General features: G+C 50.1%; 1 protein-coding gene across 1 annotated transcript in view; it reads left to right on the forward strand.

Annotated features, from left to right (window-relative positions):
* The window catches only part of ADGRB1 (adhesion G protein-coupled receptor B1), a gene marked incomplete at both ends in the record, with an annotated part of 182,665 nt that overhangs the window by 100,767 nt on the left and 61,879 nt on the right, over positions 1-20,019 (forward strand). Inside the window, 2 exons of the mRNA XM_082755085.1 lie at positions 1,185-1,326; positions 18,952-19,055. Of these exons, the coding sequence (XP_082611211.1) occupies positions 1,185-1,326; positions 18,952-19,055 (246 nt within the window). The remainder of the gene's footprint in view (positions 1-1,184; positions 1,327-18,951; positions 19,056-20,019) is intronic.

The raw sequence follows: 20,019 nt of genomic DNA on the forward strand, positions 1-20,019 counted from the left end.
CTTCTGCTCTGCCTCCGTGTCCTATGATGTGCTCCTGGGTTGTCTGCAGGGATCCTGACCTTCTCACCCTACACAAAAAGCAGGGACAGTGTCCCCTCAGTGTCTCCCTATCCACTGAAAGCCCTACTGGGTGCCACTGCAAGGAGCTCCTGGCACCCCTTTCCCAGACTCCACAGCCAGGAAGGGAGGTTTTGGGGTCACATTGTGGGGGTGGTATTTGGGGAAAGGGTGTGCTCCCCAGGGGGATTTGGGGTGAGGAGGGTGTATATGGGGTGGGATGGGGATATGGGGGGACTGAGGGGTGTAAGGGGTGTGGGACGGGGCTATAGGATTATGCGACTATATGGGATATAGGGTTAGGGAGGTATATATGGGTTGTGTAGGACAGGGGTAGGTCCTGAACCAGGATTAAGCCCAGGTCCAGGCCCAGGGTCAAGACCAGTATCAGGATCAGGGGCAGAACTAGGACCAGGTCCAGGACCAGGTCTAGGACCAGATCAAGGACCAGAATCAGGTCAAGGACCAAGTCCACAACCAAGGTTAGGGTCAGGATCAGGACCAGAACCAAGCTTAGGACCAGGTCCAGAAGCAGGATTACTGTCAGGATCAGGACCAGAAGTAGGGGCAAAACCAGGTCCAAGACCAATATTAGGGTCAGGACCAAGACCAGGTCCAGGGTCAGAACCAGGACTGAGGACCAGGATCAGGACCAGAAACAGGATCAGAACGAGGTCCAGGTCCAGAAGCAGGATTAGTATCAGGATCAGGACCGGCACCAGGCTAGGACCAAGTCCCAAACCAGGACCAGAACCAGGGTCAGGACCAGAACCAGGGTCAGGATCAGATCCAGGGTCAGGACCAGGTTAAGGGCCAGGTCCAGAACCAAGCTTAGGGTCAGGATCCGGACCAGAACCAGGTTGAAGATCAGGTCCAGAACCAAGCTTAGGGGCAGGATTCGGACCACAACCAGGTCAAGGACCAGGCTCAACACCACCTCGAGGACCTGGCCCAGCACCCCGCTGAGTCCCACACCCATCCCCATCCCCGAGGAGGACGAGGAGGGAGAAGGGGCGAGCCTGAGGGGACCGCTGCCGCCCCCGGGCGCCGTGCCCCCCGCCGCCCTCCCTCACGGCCTCTCTCCCTCTCTCTCCGCCGCCCCGTCCTTTTCCTTCCCCTCCCTCCAGCAGAGCCTCCGCCTCCGCCTCCCCGCCCGGCGCCTGGTCCTGGCGCGGCTGCCGAACGGTCCCGCTCGACGCCTCCCGGACCAAATGCCTGTGTGACAGGCTCGCCGCCTTCGCCATCTTAGCCCAGCTCAACCCCGACATGGTGAGTACCGGCCCGGGGGGGGGTGTTACGGGGCGGAGGGGGGGTTAAATAAAAGGATGGGGAGGGTCCGGGAGCGATGGAGCTGGAAGGGAGGGGAGCGGGGACGGACCCCAGCCCTGCCGCGGTCACTGCCGGCATCGGCATCCCCGGGGCTTTGCGGTCCCCCAGCGATGGTGCGGGTCGGGTGCCGGCGTGGGGAGGGGGCGGCGGGGGGGGGGGACACACGCTGGGGGTGCTGCGGCGGCGGTGTCGCCTTCCTCTTCTTCCTCCTCTTCCTCCTCTTCCTCCTCTTCCTCCTCTTCCTCCTCTTCCTCCTCTTCCTCCTCTTCCTCCTCTTCCTCCCCTTCCTTCCCTTCTTCTTCATCCTGCCCTTCCTCTCCATCCTCCCCTTCTTCCCCTTTACTCCTCTTCCTCCCCATCCTCCCCTTCCTCCCTTTTACTCCCCTTCGTCCCCATCCTCCCTCTTCGTCCCCATCCTCCCCTTCCACCTCTTCCTCTCCGTCCTCCCCTTCTTCCCCTTTACTCCTCTTGCTTCCCTTCCTCTCTTTACTCTTCTTCCTCCCCTTCCACCCTTTCCTCCCCATCCTCCCTTTACTCCTCACCCTCCAGTTCCTCCCCTTTTGCCCCTTTACTCCCTTTCTTCCCCTTTATTCCCCTTCCTTCCCATCCACCCTTTCCTCCTCATCCTCCTCTTCCTCCCAGTCCTCCCTTTACTCCCCTTCATCCTCTTTACTCCCTTTCATCCCCTTTACTCCCCTTGTTCCCCTTTACTCCCTTTCCTCCCCATCCATCCCTTCCTCCTCTTTCTCCCCATCCTCCCCTTCTTCCTCTTCCTCCCCTTCCTCCCGGTCCTCCCTTTACTCCTCTTCCTCCCCATCCTCCCCTTCCTCCCATTACTTCTCATCCCGCCCTTCCTTCTCTTCCTCCCCTTCCTCCCTTTACTCCCCATCCTCCCTTTACTCCCCTTCCTCTCCACCCTCCTCATCCTCCCCACACCTCCTGCTCTGTTCAAAGACAACGCTGCTGAATCGTGTGCTTGTTGCTGTTGGGGGGCACAACCCCCACTGAGCATCTTCCTCCCGTGGTCCCCCCCACTCCATCTTCCCACGTGTCACATTTAAGGGAATCACCCCTCTGCATCTCACCACATCTCTTTCCCAAATTCGGGGTCCTTCTCTCTTTTTTTTTTTTTTTTTTTTTTTTTTTAGGTGGTGGTCCCACAGCAGGAATATGGGGGGTTTGCAGGTGCTGGGGGGGGTGTGTGCGTGTTCGGGGGGGGTCCGTGAAGTTTCACCTGCTGCCGGCACAGCGCAGCTGGTGCCGCTTCTATACCGGAGCCTCTGGAGGAGTGTGAGATTCCTCGAAATGCTCGTGGGGCGCTGGCACCCCAAATCAGCTGCCAGGGCACCCAGGGCGATGCCAGGGTGGCTGCCCTCTGCTACCTTGCACTTTGAGTATTTATTTATTTATTTATTTTAAGTAGTTCATCCCCTTTTTGGACACTTTCCCGGGTTCGTGGAGCGAGGCTCCCCCTCCCTCCTTTCCCTCCCCTCCACCTCCCTCTTCTCCATCTGCCTGGGTGCTGGGACTTACGGGGCCCTTGCAGTTATTTACTAATTATGCCTTGCTTGTTAAACGCTGGGCTTAATTCGGCGAAAGGGGAGGGGAGAAGAAGAAAGGCAGGGTGATGGTGGTAAAGGGGAGGGGAGGGGGGATCACATTTTCCAAGATGAAGGTTCGGTTTATTATTAGAAACACTAATGTATTTGGTCCACTAGTTACCATGGAAACAACATCTGCACTGAAGTGGTTTTAAAGACACAGTGTTGGTTGTGTTTGCCCGGGCCCTGTGCAGGCCCAGCCACTCCAACCAGGGCTCCAGAGCTGCTCTCGGGGTCCTCTCGTGCGAGGCACTGAACTTTGGATTGAAGCAGAGATGCTCTGGTCGAAGGTAGGAGCAGTGCATCCCTGCGTGGAAAGAACCTGGAAAGAGTTGGTTGCATCGGTGCTGGTGTCCCCGCAGCCTTTTTCTACTTTGGGTAGCTTTTTTGGTGTCTTCTGGCTGTGTGAAACCAAGTGCAGAAGGGAAGCGATGTGTTGGGTTTGTGCTTTCCAGGAATGGTCCCCAAATTTTCTTGGAGCAGCCAAGCTGAGCCCAGGGCAGCCAGCTGGGGCCCTCTTCCCGCAGCTCCCTGCTCCGTGTCATCACAGCAGCAAGGCTTCAGCCTTCATCCCAATCTTCCAGCACCCCATCTGCTGTCTCTGCACCTTATGATGCCCACAGGGATGATGGATGGGGGAGCCTCATCCCACGCAGTGAGGGCTCCGTGCTGTCATTACAAACAACCCGGTCCCACCAACATTCAGAGAGAGTTTGGGTCCTAACTGAATCATAATTTCTTCTGTAGGAATACTTTTAAGGCAGGGCCAGCCCAGGTGTGCAGCTGAGTTTCTGGGGAAGGTTTTTTCTGGGGATCTTTCTCCTGGAGATGAGCAGAGGACTGGGCAGTGTGGGAAAGGAGGCTGTGGCTTGGCTAAAGCAGGAGTTTCTCCAACAGAGGACTAACTTTATGCTCTCACAATTTGCTTGCTGCTTATTAACCAAGCATCTAAGAAAAGGAAAAGGTTAATTTGATGTAGCTAAATACTATTACTCCCTCAGCTCTTGGTGTTTAGGTATCACAAGGTTGATGTAAGCTCTTTGCCATCTGTACGCGTATTTTTGCATCTGAGAGTGGACTTGGCTGCAGGAGGATGTTGCTTCCTTCCCCCATTCATGTTTTATTGCATCTGCAGCTAACATCTCTGCGGGTCCTATGGGGTTTAGGCCTTAAATTGCTTCTTCCATCCTCTTTCCAACTCCTCTAGTTGCTGGTTGGGTTGCAGTCTCACAACTCATTATTCCCAGCCTGGAGTCAACTCAGGAGAACCAGAGTGAGTCCTTTGGCCACGCTGGGAGGAAAGTTGGGACCTGGCTACCTCCTGATCCCCCCGAAGTAAAGCCGAGGGTTTGTTGGTGCTCTAGAGGATTGCTCACCCATGTCCTCATGGTACCACCCTCGTTTTTTTTAGCCAAGTGTCTTTATGATCAAGCCTGTGCTGCCTGCCTTTCCCAGAGGTGGCATCTCGTCAGCGGTGGCGTCTGAGGTGCTGACATTTATAGTGCAGTTTTTCATGTGCCTTGGGAGCTCTCTGGACAAGAAGCTCCGTCCTCCTGTGTCATGAAGATTATTTATTGCGATAAATCTCCCTTCTGGAGTCTTTGGCCCTGGCAGGTTGAAATATTTGTAACCCTGGTACGGGCACAGCTTTTATTTTTGCAGTGAGGATGGAATTGGGAAGGTTTGGGGGGACAAGTGTTGCTGCCCAGGTGGGCGATTCGGTCTTTCCTGGGACAGGATTTCCCTGAGTGTTGCTTTTGAAGCAGGGAAAGGAACCAGTTTTCCTTGATTTCAGTGGAGCTGTGGGCTGGGAGTGCTGGTTTCGGAGTCAGTTTTGGAAACAGACATCCTTAAACTGAGATGGAGGTGTTCAGACCCAGCCCAGAAGCTAGAGTTTGAGTTCAACTCCTCCTCTGGGTCTGATTTCTGATGGTCCCTGCTATTTGCAGCAGCCAGAGGCTGCCTCTGGCACTGCTTTGGCTGGATTGCTGTCATTAAACAACAAACCTCTTCAGTTGAGGAACACAAATGGGATTTGGGGTCTGTCTTTTCATTTTGGTTTTACCCCATACCCAGCTTGGTAGGGGAATGGTAGGGCCAAAAAGAAATGACACAGCCCTGTATTCAAATTTTACAAAGTATGGTCAGTCGGATTAAGAGTCTTGTGGTGGTGTTTTTCAATATTTCCTGGTTTTCCTGGCAATTTGTTGCAGATGGGAAGGGAAGAGAGCAGGAGCCTGAGGATTTGCAGGGCAGCCTTTCTCTCTTTGTCTGTCTTTGAGTTTGACTTGTGTTTTTTTGACTCGTGTTGTCTCTTCTGCCTACCAGCTCATGATCTGAAAAGTCGAGCAAGTTTTAAAACTTGGCTCCTAGAGTAGTAGGAGGGCACAAATACAGCTCTCTGCCCTCTCGTCCCCTCCTTTCTCCCAGCCTGGTGTGCAGAGGCTGGTCAGCTCTGCCCTCATTTCTAGGGCTAGCAAAGGTGGAAAGGTGCTGGTGGCAAAAACTTGCATGGCTGCTGACTTTGGTGTGTCCATGTTGAATTATTGGAGAAAAATTTATTTACCAACATGCAAACAATTAGCTGGAAGGTCTGAGCAGCACCCTTGGGGTTTTGTGGGGTGTGTTGGAGCAGGCTGGATGGCAGAGCTGACTTGGAGGTGTGCTGGCGAGGTGGGCGAGTGTAAGGGGTGAGATCCCATCCCAGGTTGCTGCAATCCAAAAAGGAGAGGCTTTGTTCCCTGTTAGCTCCAGTTGGCATGAAGGCAAGACACCTTTCAGGGTACATACACGAGGGGACAACAAGTCCCGAGCTCCTCTCTCAATTCACAATATTTAGTTTTGTTTGTTTGTTTGTTTTTTATTTATTTACTGAAAGCATCCCGATGCTGTCTGTGCAGCAGAGGAGAAAAAAATCCTTTTTACCCTGGGGAAATAACAATGCATGGCGAGGAGCCTCTCAGTGCACATCTCGGCCAGGTCAGGATGGCTTCTCAGAATGGGCTGACAGCACTTCTGATGGAAAATTAGGGCAGCATTTCCCTTAGCTAAGGCCGGAGCACTTTATTTAGAGATTGGTATTTTAATATGAATATTTTACTGTTGTTTAGCACCTGAGATTTGGAGTTTGGATAGGAATGAAACCTTCTGTGTGCCTTGAGGACAGCCAGTGCTCAACTTCCCATTTTTTTCCAGGGTTGTAACGAATAAATGCTGCTTCTCATGTGATGTTAATGCTGTGATTTAAAAGTTGGGCTTTTCTCTCAAAGAGAAGTTCTTGCTTTTGCTAGACTTGAATCCTTAAGGTGCCGAACCGCTGCCAGTTTGAACAGGGGGTGAAGGGTTTGTTCGGGTGTGCTGGCTGAGCCACGGGGCTGGGAGCTGTTCCCGTGCCTGCAGATGAGATGATGACCTTGGGCTAATCACTTCACTGCTTTCCGCTTCCTCTCCCCCAGCTGCAGCACGCTGGCAGGTGCCGTCCCAGCCTCGGTTCCCTCAGCCCGCGGGGTGCCACCAAAAGGTCCCAGCACTGCCCTGTCCCTGGCAGAGCAGCAGCAACCTCTGCTCACTCATTAGCCAGGACAAACACTGCTGAGATGTGAGCTTTTGGGTTTTCGAGCTCCAAATCCCCCATTTGTGCCCTGTCCTTTAAAGGATGCTGCTGCACCCAGGCTGTCTCTTGGGAGCTAATCGCACCAAGCTCTCCAACTGGAAATATTTGCTGAGATTTCCTGAGGATTCATGCTGTTACCACTGGATCTCCCCATCCAGACATGGAGAGGGCAAAAAGGTGATGGGAGATCCTGCTGGGGCTCCTGCCCAACTCGGGACAGCTTTGTGCTGACTCTGGGGAAGGTTTTGGTGTTTTTTCAGGGGGATCTTTCCCCTGGATCTGTGGCAGCCCAGAGGAGCAAGCTGGGCTTCTGCAGGTCACAGGCTCCACGCTGCTCTTTCCCTTGCTCTGCAAAGAAATTCACTAAAATCGGGAGTTTGGCCACGTGTTTTTTAACATGGAGTGGACAGAGCGTGAACCAGCTGGCTTTTCCCCTCCCACTCTCCCATAATACAACCTGGAAATAGGATGTGATGCCCTTCGATAGGCAAATAGGCTGACCCACTGTCTAGCAAGAAGGAAAGCATTATTTTTCAAGAGTGGCCTCATAACAGAGGGGCTCATTTCTGATCCAAATGGGTTTGTGACCCCCCGCTGTGGAGTGTTTGCTTTGTCATTGCTGCCTTGAAGCCCATCGGCACCCATGGCAGAGTGAATTTGGGCGAACCCGAGTGAGTTTGGAGAGGATCTGTAGTCAGCGGGCATGTGTTTTTTGTGGGGTTTTCAGGGGAAGGGGAACAGGGAGTGGAGCAGTGCTGGGTTTGCTGTTTTGGGGGTAGAGGTGGCTGGGGATTGCCATTGCTGCAGAGCGCACAGATAATTTGGGAATCCACAAATAAGGCAGCAAATGCAAGTGAGGAGACGGAGACAAGGGTTATAGGAAATCCCTCTCGGTGCAGCGCTTCTAGGAGAGACAACAGCGGAATATATTAGGAGAAGACAGGTAGCACACAAAGTAATAATGGGAGGATTTGGCTCAGCATAATAAGCAGTCCTCCCCGCATCCCACCTCCTTCGCGGCTGTCTGCGCATTTGGCTGTCTGTCGATCCGCCGAGCAGTTCGGGAGATCTTTGCAGCCGATGGCTTCCCTCTGCCGAGTTTCCACTCCACGCTTGTGGATTCGCTCGGCTCTTGAGCTCAAAACTCTGGGAGGTGGGATTGCAGCAGCAGCAGCAGCGGCAGTGGCGGGGCTGCAGCTCTCCAGAGCCAGAAGAGCTCCGCACAGCCCTGGCAGGGACTCTTCTGCAGGCGAATGCTGCTGCATCACCCTGTGTCTCTTCATCTGAAGGGGACGTGGGAGAGGAACATGATCGAGTGGCAGCGAGCTTAAAACACTGGGGGATTCACTGCTTCAGCGTGAGTAACACTGAGCCCGATTCACCCTTTGGTGCACAAGCAAGACCGGCGCCGGCGTTTGCTGGGTGACCCCAGGAGCAGGGCTGAGGTTAGTTCCTCATTTTCATCTGAAATTAAAGGCTTCCCATCTGCACCTGGGGCACTGTGTGTCCAGCAGCTTCAGAGGGGGTTGGTGCTTATTCCGAGCCCACGGTGGTTAATGGCTGGGTGCCACGAAGACAGGGTGACCGCTGTCCTACTACCCATCCATGGCTTACTACTCCGGTACAGGAGGTGTGGATTTAAGCCAGGACACCGGGCTCTTCCCAATTCCCACTTTTCCATTTCCTAAGGGCTTGAAAAGCAGCTCTCTGGCTCAGCCTCTGCTGATTTGAGCCATGAAGGGCCAAAAATGTGTGCAGAGGGGGGTGAGCGGTGTCTCTCGGGGATGCTCCACGTTGGGGCAGGAGCGGTGCAATGCATGAGCATGGCAGGGTGTGTGTGTGCCTGGGGATGGTGCCAGGCATGCTACCTGCACGCTGGTGGCACGGGGAGCCCTGTGAGAGGCTTAGAGTTGTCCCTTGAGGTTAAAATACCAAGGGGAAATGGGGAAATAGCCTAATGGATGGAAGGTAGCTGAGGACTGGGCTCAAGTGGTGGTGATGGTTTAATTCAGGAGCAAGGGAACAGCCAAGCACCGTGAGCCTCCATCAGTGGGGTTTGGTTGGACAGGTCAGGGATAGTTCTGGGGGAAATGAGCTTCTTGGGTCTTTTCTCACCTTTCTGCCTGTAGTTTGTAAACCAGCTCACTTGCTTGTCTGCTTCTTGCTGTGCGAGCAGGAGAAGCGTGGCAGAGGTGCGGTGGGTTGTCAGGAGGTGGAGGCACACAATGGAGGCAGATGGGGAGGCTGGAACGGGTGAGGAGATGTATTTGGAGAAGTCAAAGGGTTTGCCTACAGTTGAACAAAGCTGCTTGCCTGCTATAACTCTTGTCTTGACATTATTTCATATTTATCATGAGTTATTTGGACCGCCGTGTCACCAGGAGGCTGAGCTATGGAGCATGACTTCAAAAAGCTGCCCGGTGCTGAACAGGCCAGAAAAACCATCCCAAAGCTCCCTGCTCCCAAAAAACCACCCCGATCCCAAAGTGCTTCTAGCTGAAATGCAAAAGGAAAGGCAACACGTGGCTGTAGGCAGGCGTGGGGGCACATGTGAGCAGCGCGAGGGCATTAGTCACTGCAGGGAGTCGTGGCACATCTGCTGCCAGCAGGAGCTTTCTGTAGGCACTGCACCCGCCAGGCTTTTAGGGAGAATTAAAGACAGAGCCCCGGGTGGCTTTCTAGGTGTGTTTTTTTTGCGGGGGGAGCTTCTCCCAAAGCAGAGGACGGCGTGGGAGACAGCACAAAGGTGCTCGGTTGAAAATGGTAACGAGTGGGTGATGGAGGCAGGTCTCATGGGCCCAGCAGGGGTGGGAGCCAGCACGTTCATCAGCGATCATCTTCCCTTGCAAAGCCCTTCCAAGGCTAATCACATCATGTTTGGAGCCCCAAAAAGAGCTGGCTGAACGGTTGAGCCTTTTTCCTACCTTTCTTACTCACCACACACACATCTTCATAGCCCTTTTTCGCCTGGAAAAGCCTTTTTTAGGTAATTTTGACAAGCTGCTTCACCACTGAGCCCTGCTGTGCCCTGCCTAAAGGCTTAGGTTGCCCTTGAACTGCCATGCAGTGAGACATGGAAATTAAGTCGTTATTATTATTTTGCAACAAACGTCTGCTCATCTAAGCTAAAATTGAATCCGTTTACAACAGGCTCATGCTTTAATACTTTCGCTGTCCATGGACAGCTGAGTGGACAAATTCCCTGGCAAGACTTTGTCAGTAAGGCAATCTTCACGTGAAAATGGTCAATACGCACAGAAAACAAATGTCAGGCTCTTAAAAATGAGTACACGAGCTTGAAACTCCTCTATGAAAGTTAAGGTGGTCTAAGTGGGAAGCTGGCATGATGTTGTACATGGTGATGGTTGGTCAAAACAAGGTCTCCAGCTAGAGGGCTTGTCAGCTACCTGCCAAATTAACCAGAGGGATGTGTAGAATACATCCCATAAATCCACGGAAGCAAAGTGACTTTGCTCTTTTCCCATAAGTAAGCCAATGCTTTCATTTTTCATGACAAATTGCTCTTTCTGCTCTTTTAGATATGTCAGTCGTGTCAGCCCTTTCCCGGGTGGGGAATATCCCACTGCTGGGGTTGGTTTGGTTGTGTTTATATCAAGTTGATGGAGATTATATCAAATTGGTGTAAATCCAGGCTGTTATGGTTTTACTTCCCTGTCACTCAGCTGAGGACGAGAAGAGTGGCAGGGCCAGAAGCTGACCCCTAGATCCCTGCTTTGACAGCACTGCCCTGTGCAGAGGGAGCTGGCACCAGCAGCCCCCAGTAACCACCCAGTATTGCACTGGGTGGGGGAAATCATGCCTGATCCCATGGGTTCTTCCGATTGTAGCTGGCAGAAAGCTGTCACTGTCACCACAACGGCATCTGTGTGACGCCCACAAATCCCATCAGCTGCTAAATAGCTGAAATCCTTCCCTATCCTCTTCAGAGGCAAACTCCAGCCAATTCACTCCCGAAAGCCTCAGAGGATTGATAGCGAGCTGGAAACATCTTTTGCTTCAAGGTTTTGGGTTCAGCCCTAGCTCAGGTCAGGAGCCACTGTCAGTGGAGGGACCTTCAGGGGCTGAACGGTGAGAGATGAGTCCTTGCAGGAGAAAAGTCATGGCTGGAAGCAGAAATTAAGGGAACTTCCAGACACCTTTCTCCTTTGGCTGGGCTGTCCCCAGGGCAGGGTGAGCATCGCTCACTCTGCTGGGAGACCCGCAGCTCTGGCAAGGCTCGCCAGCACGATGCCGAGAGAGTACAACAAACAGCGGGCTGTTTTGGAGTAATTTGGTGAAACGCCGTCGCCTGGCATGCAACCAAAACCCTGCTTAAATCAGGATAAACACAGTCTGGATTTCCCCCTCGTTTTCCATTCCCAGTCTGCCATGGCGTTATTTTTTCCTCCTTTTTTTTTTTTTTTTTTTTTTTTTTAAGCTGTGTGTAAATCTCGCCCTGTTTTCCCGCGAGGGGCTGAGCACTGCGGCTCTGAAGTTAGCAGAGCTGAGAACGCACGTGTGAAAGCAGACCGAGCTGGGTAACGCAGGGATGAGCTTGCAAATCTTTTATAGATTTTATTGGGGCTGGTTGTCTGCTGTGTAGTACAGAGAAGGGGTGATCCCAAGAAGAGAGGAGCAGCAAAGGAAGCTAATGTCATTAATGTCATTAGACTCAGCCTGTATGTCCATACTGTAAAATAATACCAGTGAGAATATTAATATTATTATTAATAATAATAATAATATCAAAGCCCAGTCTAGCACTGCCCTGTAATTGTCCCCACTGCTTTTGTCCCTGTGCCAAATCGCAGTGCCTGGGGGACGGCACAGTCCATGGATGTTCCACCTGAAGGTACGGACAAAAAACCCTCTATTTTGAAGCCTGAGCTGGTAGAACATCAGCTTTACCACATCACTTCATTTCAGGGCAGCAGAATGATCCTGGGCCTTCTTATTTTCTACAGCAGACCTGGTGAGGTAGGGTTTGCTGCTCAGTGCAGCGCATTTGATAGTGGTGTTGCACAGCCTGGTTGAAGTTCTTTTCTGCCTCGTGTGTCTCAGAAGGAAAGAGGGCCCATAGAGGGCTAGACTGCTTTGGTTATTACCAGCTTTACTATGCAAAATGGTTCTTTTTTTTTTCTTCCATCATGTAAAACATGCTTTAAAAGGAAGGGCTTGGGCAGAGCAAGTCTTGCCATGCACATAAAAAGCAGAGATTTAAAGAACAGGTACTCTGGACAGCCAGCTAAGAAACAGTTAAAGCAAAAGCTGTCTGCTCTCTCTCCTTCCTACCTCCCAACGTTGATATTGCACAGCAGAGAATGAGATGTTTGTGCTTGATTGTCCTGACGTAGCTCTGGGAACCCCCTAAGGCACACATCTAAAATCCAAGCTGAGCTGAGCTCTGGCAGACAGAGCACTGTTATTCCCTCCCATTTCCAGGGGGGGACAAAACAGGCCCCTGAGAAGTTGAAGGCAGTGGTTTCAGTCAAAAGCAGGTTGGCTGAGTGGGGTTCTTCATGTTAAAACAAGCACGATCCAGTCCTCTTTGATGTCCTAACTTCAAGTTTGGGAGCTGGGAATGAAATCAGGTCCTTCACAGAGCTGCAGCAAGGTGCCTTGTTGTGCTGACCACTGGCAAGTAGATAACACCGCCTTTACATCCTGTAATTCCCCACCAGACTGAAGGAAATGATTATATCGTTCCTACTAACCACTCCTCCACCCCGAGAGCTTCCTCTAGGCTGTTTGAAAGGCAGATTGCCCTGTTGTGTCTTGGGAGCAGACTCAGTACTGAGTGGAGTTAGCAGTTGTTAATAAATAGTAGCGCATTAAGGTGTCTCTACGGGTGATTTTCCTGGACTGTAATTACAGAGAATTGCCCGTTAGACTGGCCAAATTGCATAAAAGGAGCCCTCAGCTCTGCAGATACGCTCCCGATAACGGGGACCTATTAGCTTTGACATGAGAAGATGGTGGTTGTGATATGAAGGAAGCAAAACGAGGTACAAATCCTCCAGACAGCTCTTGCAATGACATGGGCTGAGCCAGGGAGGATGCCAAGAATGAAGTTGCAAAGAACTTGGTTATTGATGACACCACTGAGGGATTTTCATGCAGGGATCTCAAAGCCCTGCTCAGAAACTAGAAATAGTTTCATGACTCCTCACTGCTCCTGTTTTGAGTTAGGTGAACCCTGTAGGGCTGCTGATAATGCTGAGCCCCCCAAAAAGCTCCTTTCCCAGGTGATTTGAGCCCACCTTCCCTAAATCCTTGCTCCTGCCTCTATTTTGGGGTCCACCAGAAAGAACCTGTGTCCTGCTCTTCCTCTCTCCCCATCCCCAGTAGGATCAGTATTAGTGCATGAATTTTCTCCTGGGGCAACACAGGCTGAAATGTCTGAGGGGCAGAGCAGGCCCACAACAACTAGTGCAAAAAATACTGCTTCTAGGAGGTAAAAACTGAGCTTTCCCTTGAGCAGCTCCATCTGTATCTGTAATTTCGCTGTGGTCCTCAGCAGCTGGTGTGCTCCACTGCAGTTGGGTGGCTGGATGTCAGTGCTGTTTCGGTTGAGCACTGTGTGATGGTCAAGAGAGTATGAGCAGCACCTTCTTGTGCTGTCTGATGGGGTATGAACAGGCAAGGGCAAGGCTCTTCTTGGCTCTGCAGAGTCCTCAGAGGGGGGCACATGGCTGAGCTGGGTCAAGAGCCCACTGTGGACTCAGGTGAAGGTTTCATAGCATCACTCATTGTCAAAGTCCTTAAAAGTACTATATATTGCCCTGGAAGAATCCAAGAATCATAGAATGGCTCGGGTTGAGCCATTCAGGTCCCCATCCAGCCTGTCCTTGAGCACCTCCAGGGATGGGGCATCCACAACCTCTTTAAGCAACCTGTACCAGCGCCTCACAACCCTCACAGTGAATAATTTCCTCCTAATGTCTAGTCTAAATCTATCCTCTTTTAGTTTAGGACCATTCCCCCTTGTCCTGAACAAAGAGTCATTCTCCATCCTTTATATAAGCCCCCTTTAGGTATTAAAAGAAGAATAACCTGGATAACCTGGCTTGCTGCCCTTTGGGACAACTGCTGTCCTTTTTGTGCAGTGGTTGTGCTGAGGTGCACAACATGGCTGGTACTTCACCAAACCCCTTAAATATACCTATATATACATGTATAGGTACATACAGGCACCCCTATATTTTTGGAATGAGGCAATTATTTGGAAAGGGAGCCTTAAAGTGAAATCGAATGAAGGTCAGGTACAAAAGGAGCTAGTTGCTGTCTATCAGGTGAGCTTCTGCACCTAACCATGTGTGCCTTGGTGCCTGGAATAGGGCAGATCCCAATTCACAGCCCATGAACGAAAGTTTCCTTTTGACCTTCAGCTGGTCGGGAGCCTGGGTGTGAATATTGCTTGGCTGGTGGGCAGCAGGAGCTAGAGACAACACCAGAGATGCATTGCTTTATACCTTCCTCGTAGCTTTACACCTGCTTTTGTTGCCTGCATGCTGCCAGCAGAACCCAAAGAGCTGGAGCCTGAATGAAAAACCCAGAATCTAAGTGGGGATAAAAACATTTTCAGGATTTTTTTTCACCGATGACAAGAGTGCATCCCCCTCCTGGTTCACCCCTCCTAGGTTGTTTTCTTACAGCACTGACATACACCCCCTTGTTCAGAAAGCAGTTCGCTTTCATGAGTACTGGTAAAAGCAGTATTTTCCAGCAATTTTACCACCTCTTTGATAGCTCGCTGCTTTGAAAAGAGTTGTCCGACCAGCAACAAAATCAATAGAAAGTGGCTTTAAAAACTGCTGGGGAACTGAGAAAAGCCTTTAGTCTGTTGGAACAGTGAAGTGGTTTCCGAGCAGTTTTTGGAGTGCAGCATGCCATCAGGTCCAGTCTGTTCATAGAAGAGTCGAATGAGTTTCACTGCTCATGACTTGAGAGGGAGAAGTTGGTCATGCGAAGAGGAAGGTGAGGGGCACTCTGCTCACAGCCTATGGGTACCATGGCAAAATTCATGAAACCAAGCTCCTCTGTCTTGTGCCTGATGATATAGCAAGGAAAAAGAACCACAAGCTATAGCCTGTAAGATTAATGCGGGGTATTAGGAAAAAATGTCTCCCTGGAAGAGTGGCACGGTCTTGGCATGGTCAACAGAAGTGTGCTGGGGCTTGCAGTCTTTGAGGGTTTCCCAGCATCATCTAGACAAAGCCAGCCTCACCCAATGTTAGTCTGAGTCCTGCTCCAAGCAATAAGTTGGATTAGATACTTCCAGATGTCCCTTGCAAGCAGTACTTCTGTAATTCTCTTATTTCATGAGGCTTTCATGTAAAATGTGCAAGAAGTCAGGCTCAAGACGACCATTCTGAGCAGCAAAACACATCTGCAAAAACAAAGCCCTAAACTCCATTCTCACATGTCTGCAGCTGATTTGGGAGAAAAACAAATGGTTTATTTTTTTCAGTGACTTTACTAGTAGGCTGATGTGCCTGTACAGATTTTGTGCAGGTATCAAAGATGGGAAAAGCGAAAAGAACAGCTTGCTTGTAAGGTCTCAGGCAAACAGCATGGCATTAAGAAATACCATTTTTGACTTTGTTCTAATTGGAACCTCTTTGACCCTGGAGCCAGGGCAGGGTAATGGAACAGGCACAGCTCAGATGAAGTCACTTTTTATGGTGTTATGCAGAAACTAAGAGATGGAAAGGGAGACATGGAGAGAATGCAAACAGGGGAGAGCCAGGGAGAAGCAGTGAGAGCGAGAAGAAAAGGCAGGAATGTTTCATGGAAAATGGCCAAAGTAAGGGGAAAAGGAAGACAAAGGAGAGAAGGTTAAAATAAATAAATAAATAAAAGGAGAAATGAAGAGAAGGAAAGGGAAGAGAAGATGGAAGCCAAGGGAAATTGTCAAGAAGAGGAGCGTTCTTGTGCCCTGCTAGACAGGGTGATGCTGTGGCCGGGCAGCCAGCAGCCCTGGGCAGTGGTGCTCATTATTTCCATCCTCGCTGATGTCATTGATTGCTCCTCTCCTCCCTTGTCATGCCTGATGACAGGACAGTGGCCCTTGCGACTCGTAACCACCAGCTCTGTCCTGCTGTGCCCAGGCAAAGGTCTTCCTTCAGCCCACATGGGGCATGGTCTCACCTGCATTTTGGGAGGCTCCCCAAGGCCACCGGCAGCAGGCAGGGGATGGAGGAGAGGCAGTGATGGGCCACTTGGTGCCATCTCCAGCCCAGGCAGGACAAGGTGACACCCCATTCCTTGCCTGGCCTTCTCAAGGAACCAATTTCCCTCTTGGCTTCGGTGTCAGGGAGCTCCTGTAGAGCGCCTTGCTGTCATTTTGGTGGTATTGCTATTTCCTTTTAAACCAATCTTTTGGTTTCCTCTCTTCCTCCTCCGAAGAAATTTTTCCTTGCTTGCCTCAGATCCTCCAGCATCCAACCACCTTCTGTCAGGGGATTTAATTAGTCAGGAGAAATAAAACAAACAATGCTTCATTTGCCAAAGGGAAGGAGTGTAGGAGGGGGAAAAGAAGATGGGGAAGACAGAAAAACCTTAATAATGAAAAAAAAAAAAAAAAAAAAAAAAAAAGCAGGATCCTAAGCTACATGGGCCTGAGCCTTTAGGACCTCATGTTCCCCAAAAAGTCTACTCCTGCTCTTATTGCAGCCAGTGTTTTTTATAATTACCCATTGTTGTGATGCCAATAGGGCCGGACCAACCATCCCTGGACTCTTCCTTGGGAAGAGTCCTTCTGGTGCCCGGGGGTCTTATGGATAAAAGGATAAATTGGCAAAAGGATAAAGGAAAGAGGAGAATATTGGGGTCTTCTAGAGGGAGGAAGACACCAGCTATTGCCAACCAGCCCAGCTTCCAACTGGGGAAAGAACCTGAGGTTTTTGGGGCTGGAGGAAGTCGGAGAGGATGTGGAAAAGAATTAGGGTTATTGAGTTGTGAATATAGGGACAAAGTCTGCTCATTGTTAAAATCCAAACTCCTTTTCTCATGGTGCTCTCAGATGGCTTAGAAATGAGTTATCTGTTGAGGTTTTTTTTTGCTTTAATGGAGCTCCTCCCTGACTTTTATCCAGTTGCCCATGAAAAGCTAGTGAAACGAGACCTACTTAAATCAAATGTCACAATCGATGCTTGTCCCAGGCCACTGGTCATGTGATGTGAACTCATGTTGCCAAAAGGGAGGAGCAACGAGAGGAAAAGTGTTGGGAGGGAGCTTGGAGCGGGTGAGCAGAGCCCAGTCCGTGTCTGAAGAGTTCTTCTTCCCATTTTTTGCAGTCCTATATCTTTGAGGCAGGGTTGGGCTTCTGCAGGGTGAAACAAGGTAGAGGTGGCATAGAGAGAAGCTGTGGTTTTGTGCTGGGGATTGCGTTTCTCTCCATATCTGGATATCTCTGCATATCCTGACTAAATCACAGACTTCAATTCCCAAAGAAGGTCCCTTCCACACATCAGTTTGTAAGGAGCAGGATGCAATATTTCAGCACTCGGACCATCTGGAAGGTGTCCACTTTCAACTTTTTTTGATAGAAAACAAGTGGAAATGTTCATATTTTCATTGAGATGTCTTTCTCAGTGTTTAGCTAATTCTCAAAAATCCTGCTTCTAACTTTCCACAAATATTTGGCAGGAGTAAATTCCCTCGGTGGGAATAGAGTCCCAGCAGTCGATGGTAAAAATCTCAGCGATCCAAATAAGAGGAAAACTCAGTGTGTAAACTGAAGCCTTTTCAGGAAGCTCTAGGTGGGAGAAGATGCAGGTCCTTGCTGGATGGACTGGGGAGGCTCTGCGCCATGTTCTTGCTGTTCATGTACAATTGCTCTTAATTAGAGGGACTAAGGCATTGTCTTACATCCAATCCCATAATTTCAGCCAACTGAATTAGGCTCAGCATCCAGAACCTCAGTCTGTATCCAATAGCAGTTGATTCAGAGAGTCCCAAGCTTTCCATTTCCCAAAGGAAGCTCAGGGAGGCTGTACAGTCCTGGTAAGGTGATGTTTCAGGGCTAATAGGATCAGTGGGGTGTGAATATTGCAGAGAGGTAGCATCACACTTGGCTTCCAGTTTGCAGTCATCTGTATCCCATCAGCTCTAAGTGAAAATCCTGCAACCAGCCCGTACTCCTTTGGGTACATACATGTATGCGCAGCTGGGCGTTCAAACTTCTGAATTCATCACTCAGTTTTCTCTCAGATCCCTTAAGCTCTTGTGCCAGCCTTCCCATAGCTCCCATGGGTTTCACCAGCAGGGTGCTGAAAGCTTTGTTCCTCATTAATTCCCCCCAGTGAGATGCAAAATACAAGAGGTGGCCTTAAGTGAAATAAGCAAGTGAGGAAGATCTTCTCAAACCCTTCAAACTGCTGGGATAATTTAGCTCAGATCCCAATCCCTTGCTATGTCAGAAACCATCTCATCTCCCTGGCCACAGTAATAGGGCTTGGTACGGAGCCAATCTTGTTTGTGCTCCCACACGTCTGCAAAATGCTTCACTTAGAGGGTCCCGTGCTGCATGGTGGGGCTCTGTTCCTCCGCCTCCATGCCAGCAGAAATCACTGGTGTGGAGATGAGAAATGTGCCAGGGATTGAGAGAACTAGGTTAGGAGAATTACAGCACCTATATATTTGTTCTTGATGTTGCAAGGACTGATGGCAGCAGATCCTTTGTGTTCAGACAGAGAAGGAGAACTGTTGCACAGCAGCATTTTCAGAAGTCCCCTGCACATGAAGAGATGCCTGGTAGTGTAAGGGTGGTGAAGTGATGGATGGTGTGACTAGATGCTGGGTCCCTGGGGGGAGTAGACAGCGTGTTTTTCCTTTCCGTGCCTCGTCTCCTCCCTTGCCAGATGGATGTTTGTAGTCAGTGGAAGATTTTCACCTTCTTTTCATCCTCCAAGCTTCAGCATCAGCCGTTCCCAGAAGAGCTCATTTGTAATCGTTCGAGTGTGGGCAGTGCCTCCTGCTTCTGCCTCATTAATTATCTTTGCACTGGATACAAAGGGCCCAATCCTCCTCTTGTAACCTGTGCTTTTACACCCCTCCCTGGCTACAGATATCAGATGTCACTCCAGACTTAACACCGGTGCATGTGGGAGCAGAATTGGGTTCAAACAAAGGTCGGGTCACCCAAAAATAGATCCTGGTCCTCTCTCCTCTTTATTTGTGTAGGTAGTGCGATGTGAAGGTCAGGTGAGTTGCAGACAATTAGGAGGAAAGTCCTTGCTGTGAAATCGAGCTGTTAGCATCTCCTCAGCATATATTGTTTTTTTTCATTATTTTTATTCATTTATTTTTATTAGTTTTTGTTTTAATGTCTTACTTTCTCTCTTTCAGAACATGGAAAAGGTGCTGGTCCCTTCTGTCACGTTAATTGTAGGCTGTGGAGTATCTTCGCTGACACTTTTGCTGTTGATTATCATTTATGTCTCTGTTTGGAGGTATGGCTTTCATTCTCTTCTTCTCTTCTTGTTGGGGAAAGTAACTGTCTCTTGACCTACATGGATCCTGGAGGTTTTGCTGTCCTGTTTTGGGTGCCTGGTGCCTGAGGAAGAGCCCCTTTGTAATGAGTGGGTCCAGCAAAAAGTCATCACGGTGGCTTAGTTGGCATCACTCTTTGCTTTTCGTGCCAGAGAAATTAGCACAGTGAAATGAGTGCCACGACCCCATGTAGTCTCACTGTTCATTTTCAAAAGCTGTGTGCTGTTTCTGATGCCTTTATACACCCCAGGAAACCTCGTTTGCAGAGAGGTAGACACATGCTGCCTCCTGGCAAACAGGTTGCTTCAAGGCATCGTGGACTGGTCTTTGGTACCACCAAAACATCCATGATCCGTTACGAAAAAGTCTGGTCTGAAGAACTGACAGCACTTTTCAGGAGCTTAAGGATGTTAAATCTAGCAAGCTAAATAACTCTCCAATCTCGTAGTTATGTCCTGCCTTTAGCTTCAGCTGGGATTCCTCGCTACATCCCATTTCAGAGAGCTCCTGTACACCTATAAGCAGGTCAGGTGCAACCTTAAATTGCGCCGATTATAGAGGCTGGCTTGATTTTGTGGTTGAGATGTGTCAAACAAAAGTCCACGTTGGCCCATGCCCCTGTAAGATACGTGATGGTGGACTCTTGCAAGCACAAGAACCCAAGATTTGCATAGATTCTCCCCATGTACTGCATCACACAAGGGCTGAGCTTATTATGGAGACCCTTGCCTTTCCCAAACTATCATGTTGAGAGCTTCTTGACTCTAAAATAAACAAAATAAGGAAAATGAGAACCAGGTGAGCACCCCCGAAATTGAAATGGAGTGGCTACAGGGAATACACTGCTTGTGACCCTTTGTGAGAAGGGATTAGTCCGAGGCTCTTACCTTGTCCAATGACACCTCTAAGTAGGGAGGAAAGGGT

This window comes from Aythya marila (genome assembly GCF_965140915.1).
Source record: "Aythya marila genome assembly, chromosome: 2".
NCBI classification, from domain to species: Eukaryota; Metazoa; Chordata; class Aves; order Anseriformes; family Anatidae; genus Aythya; species Aythya marila.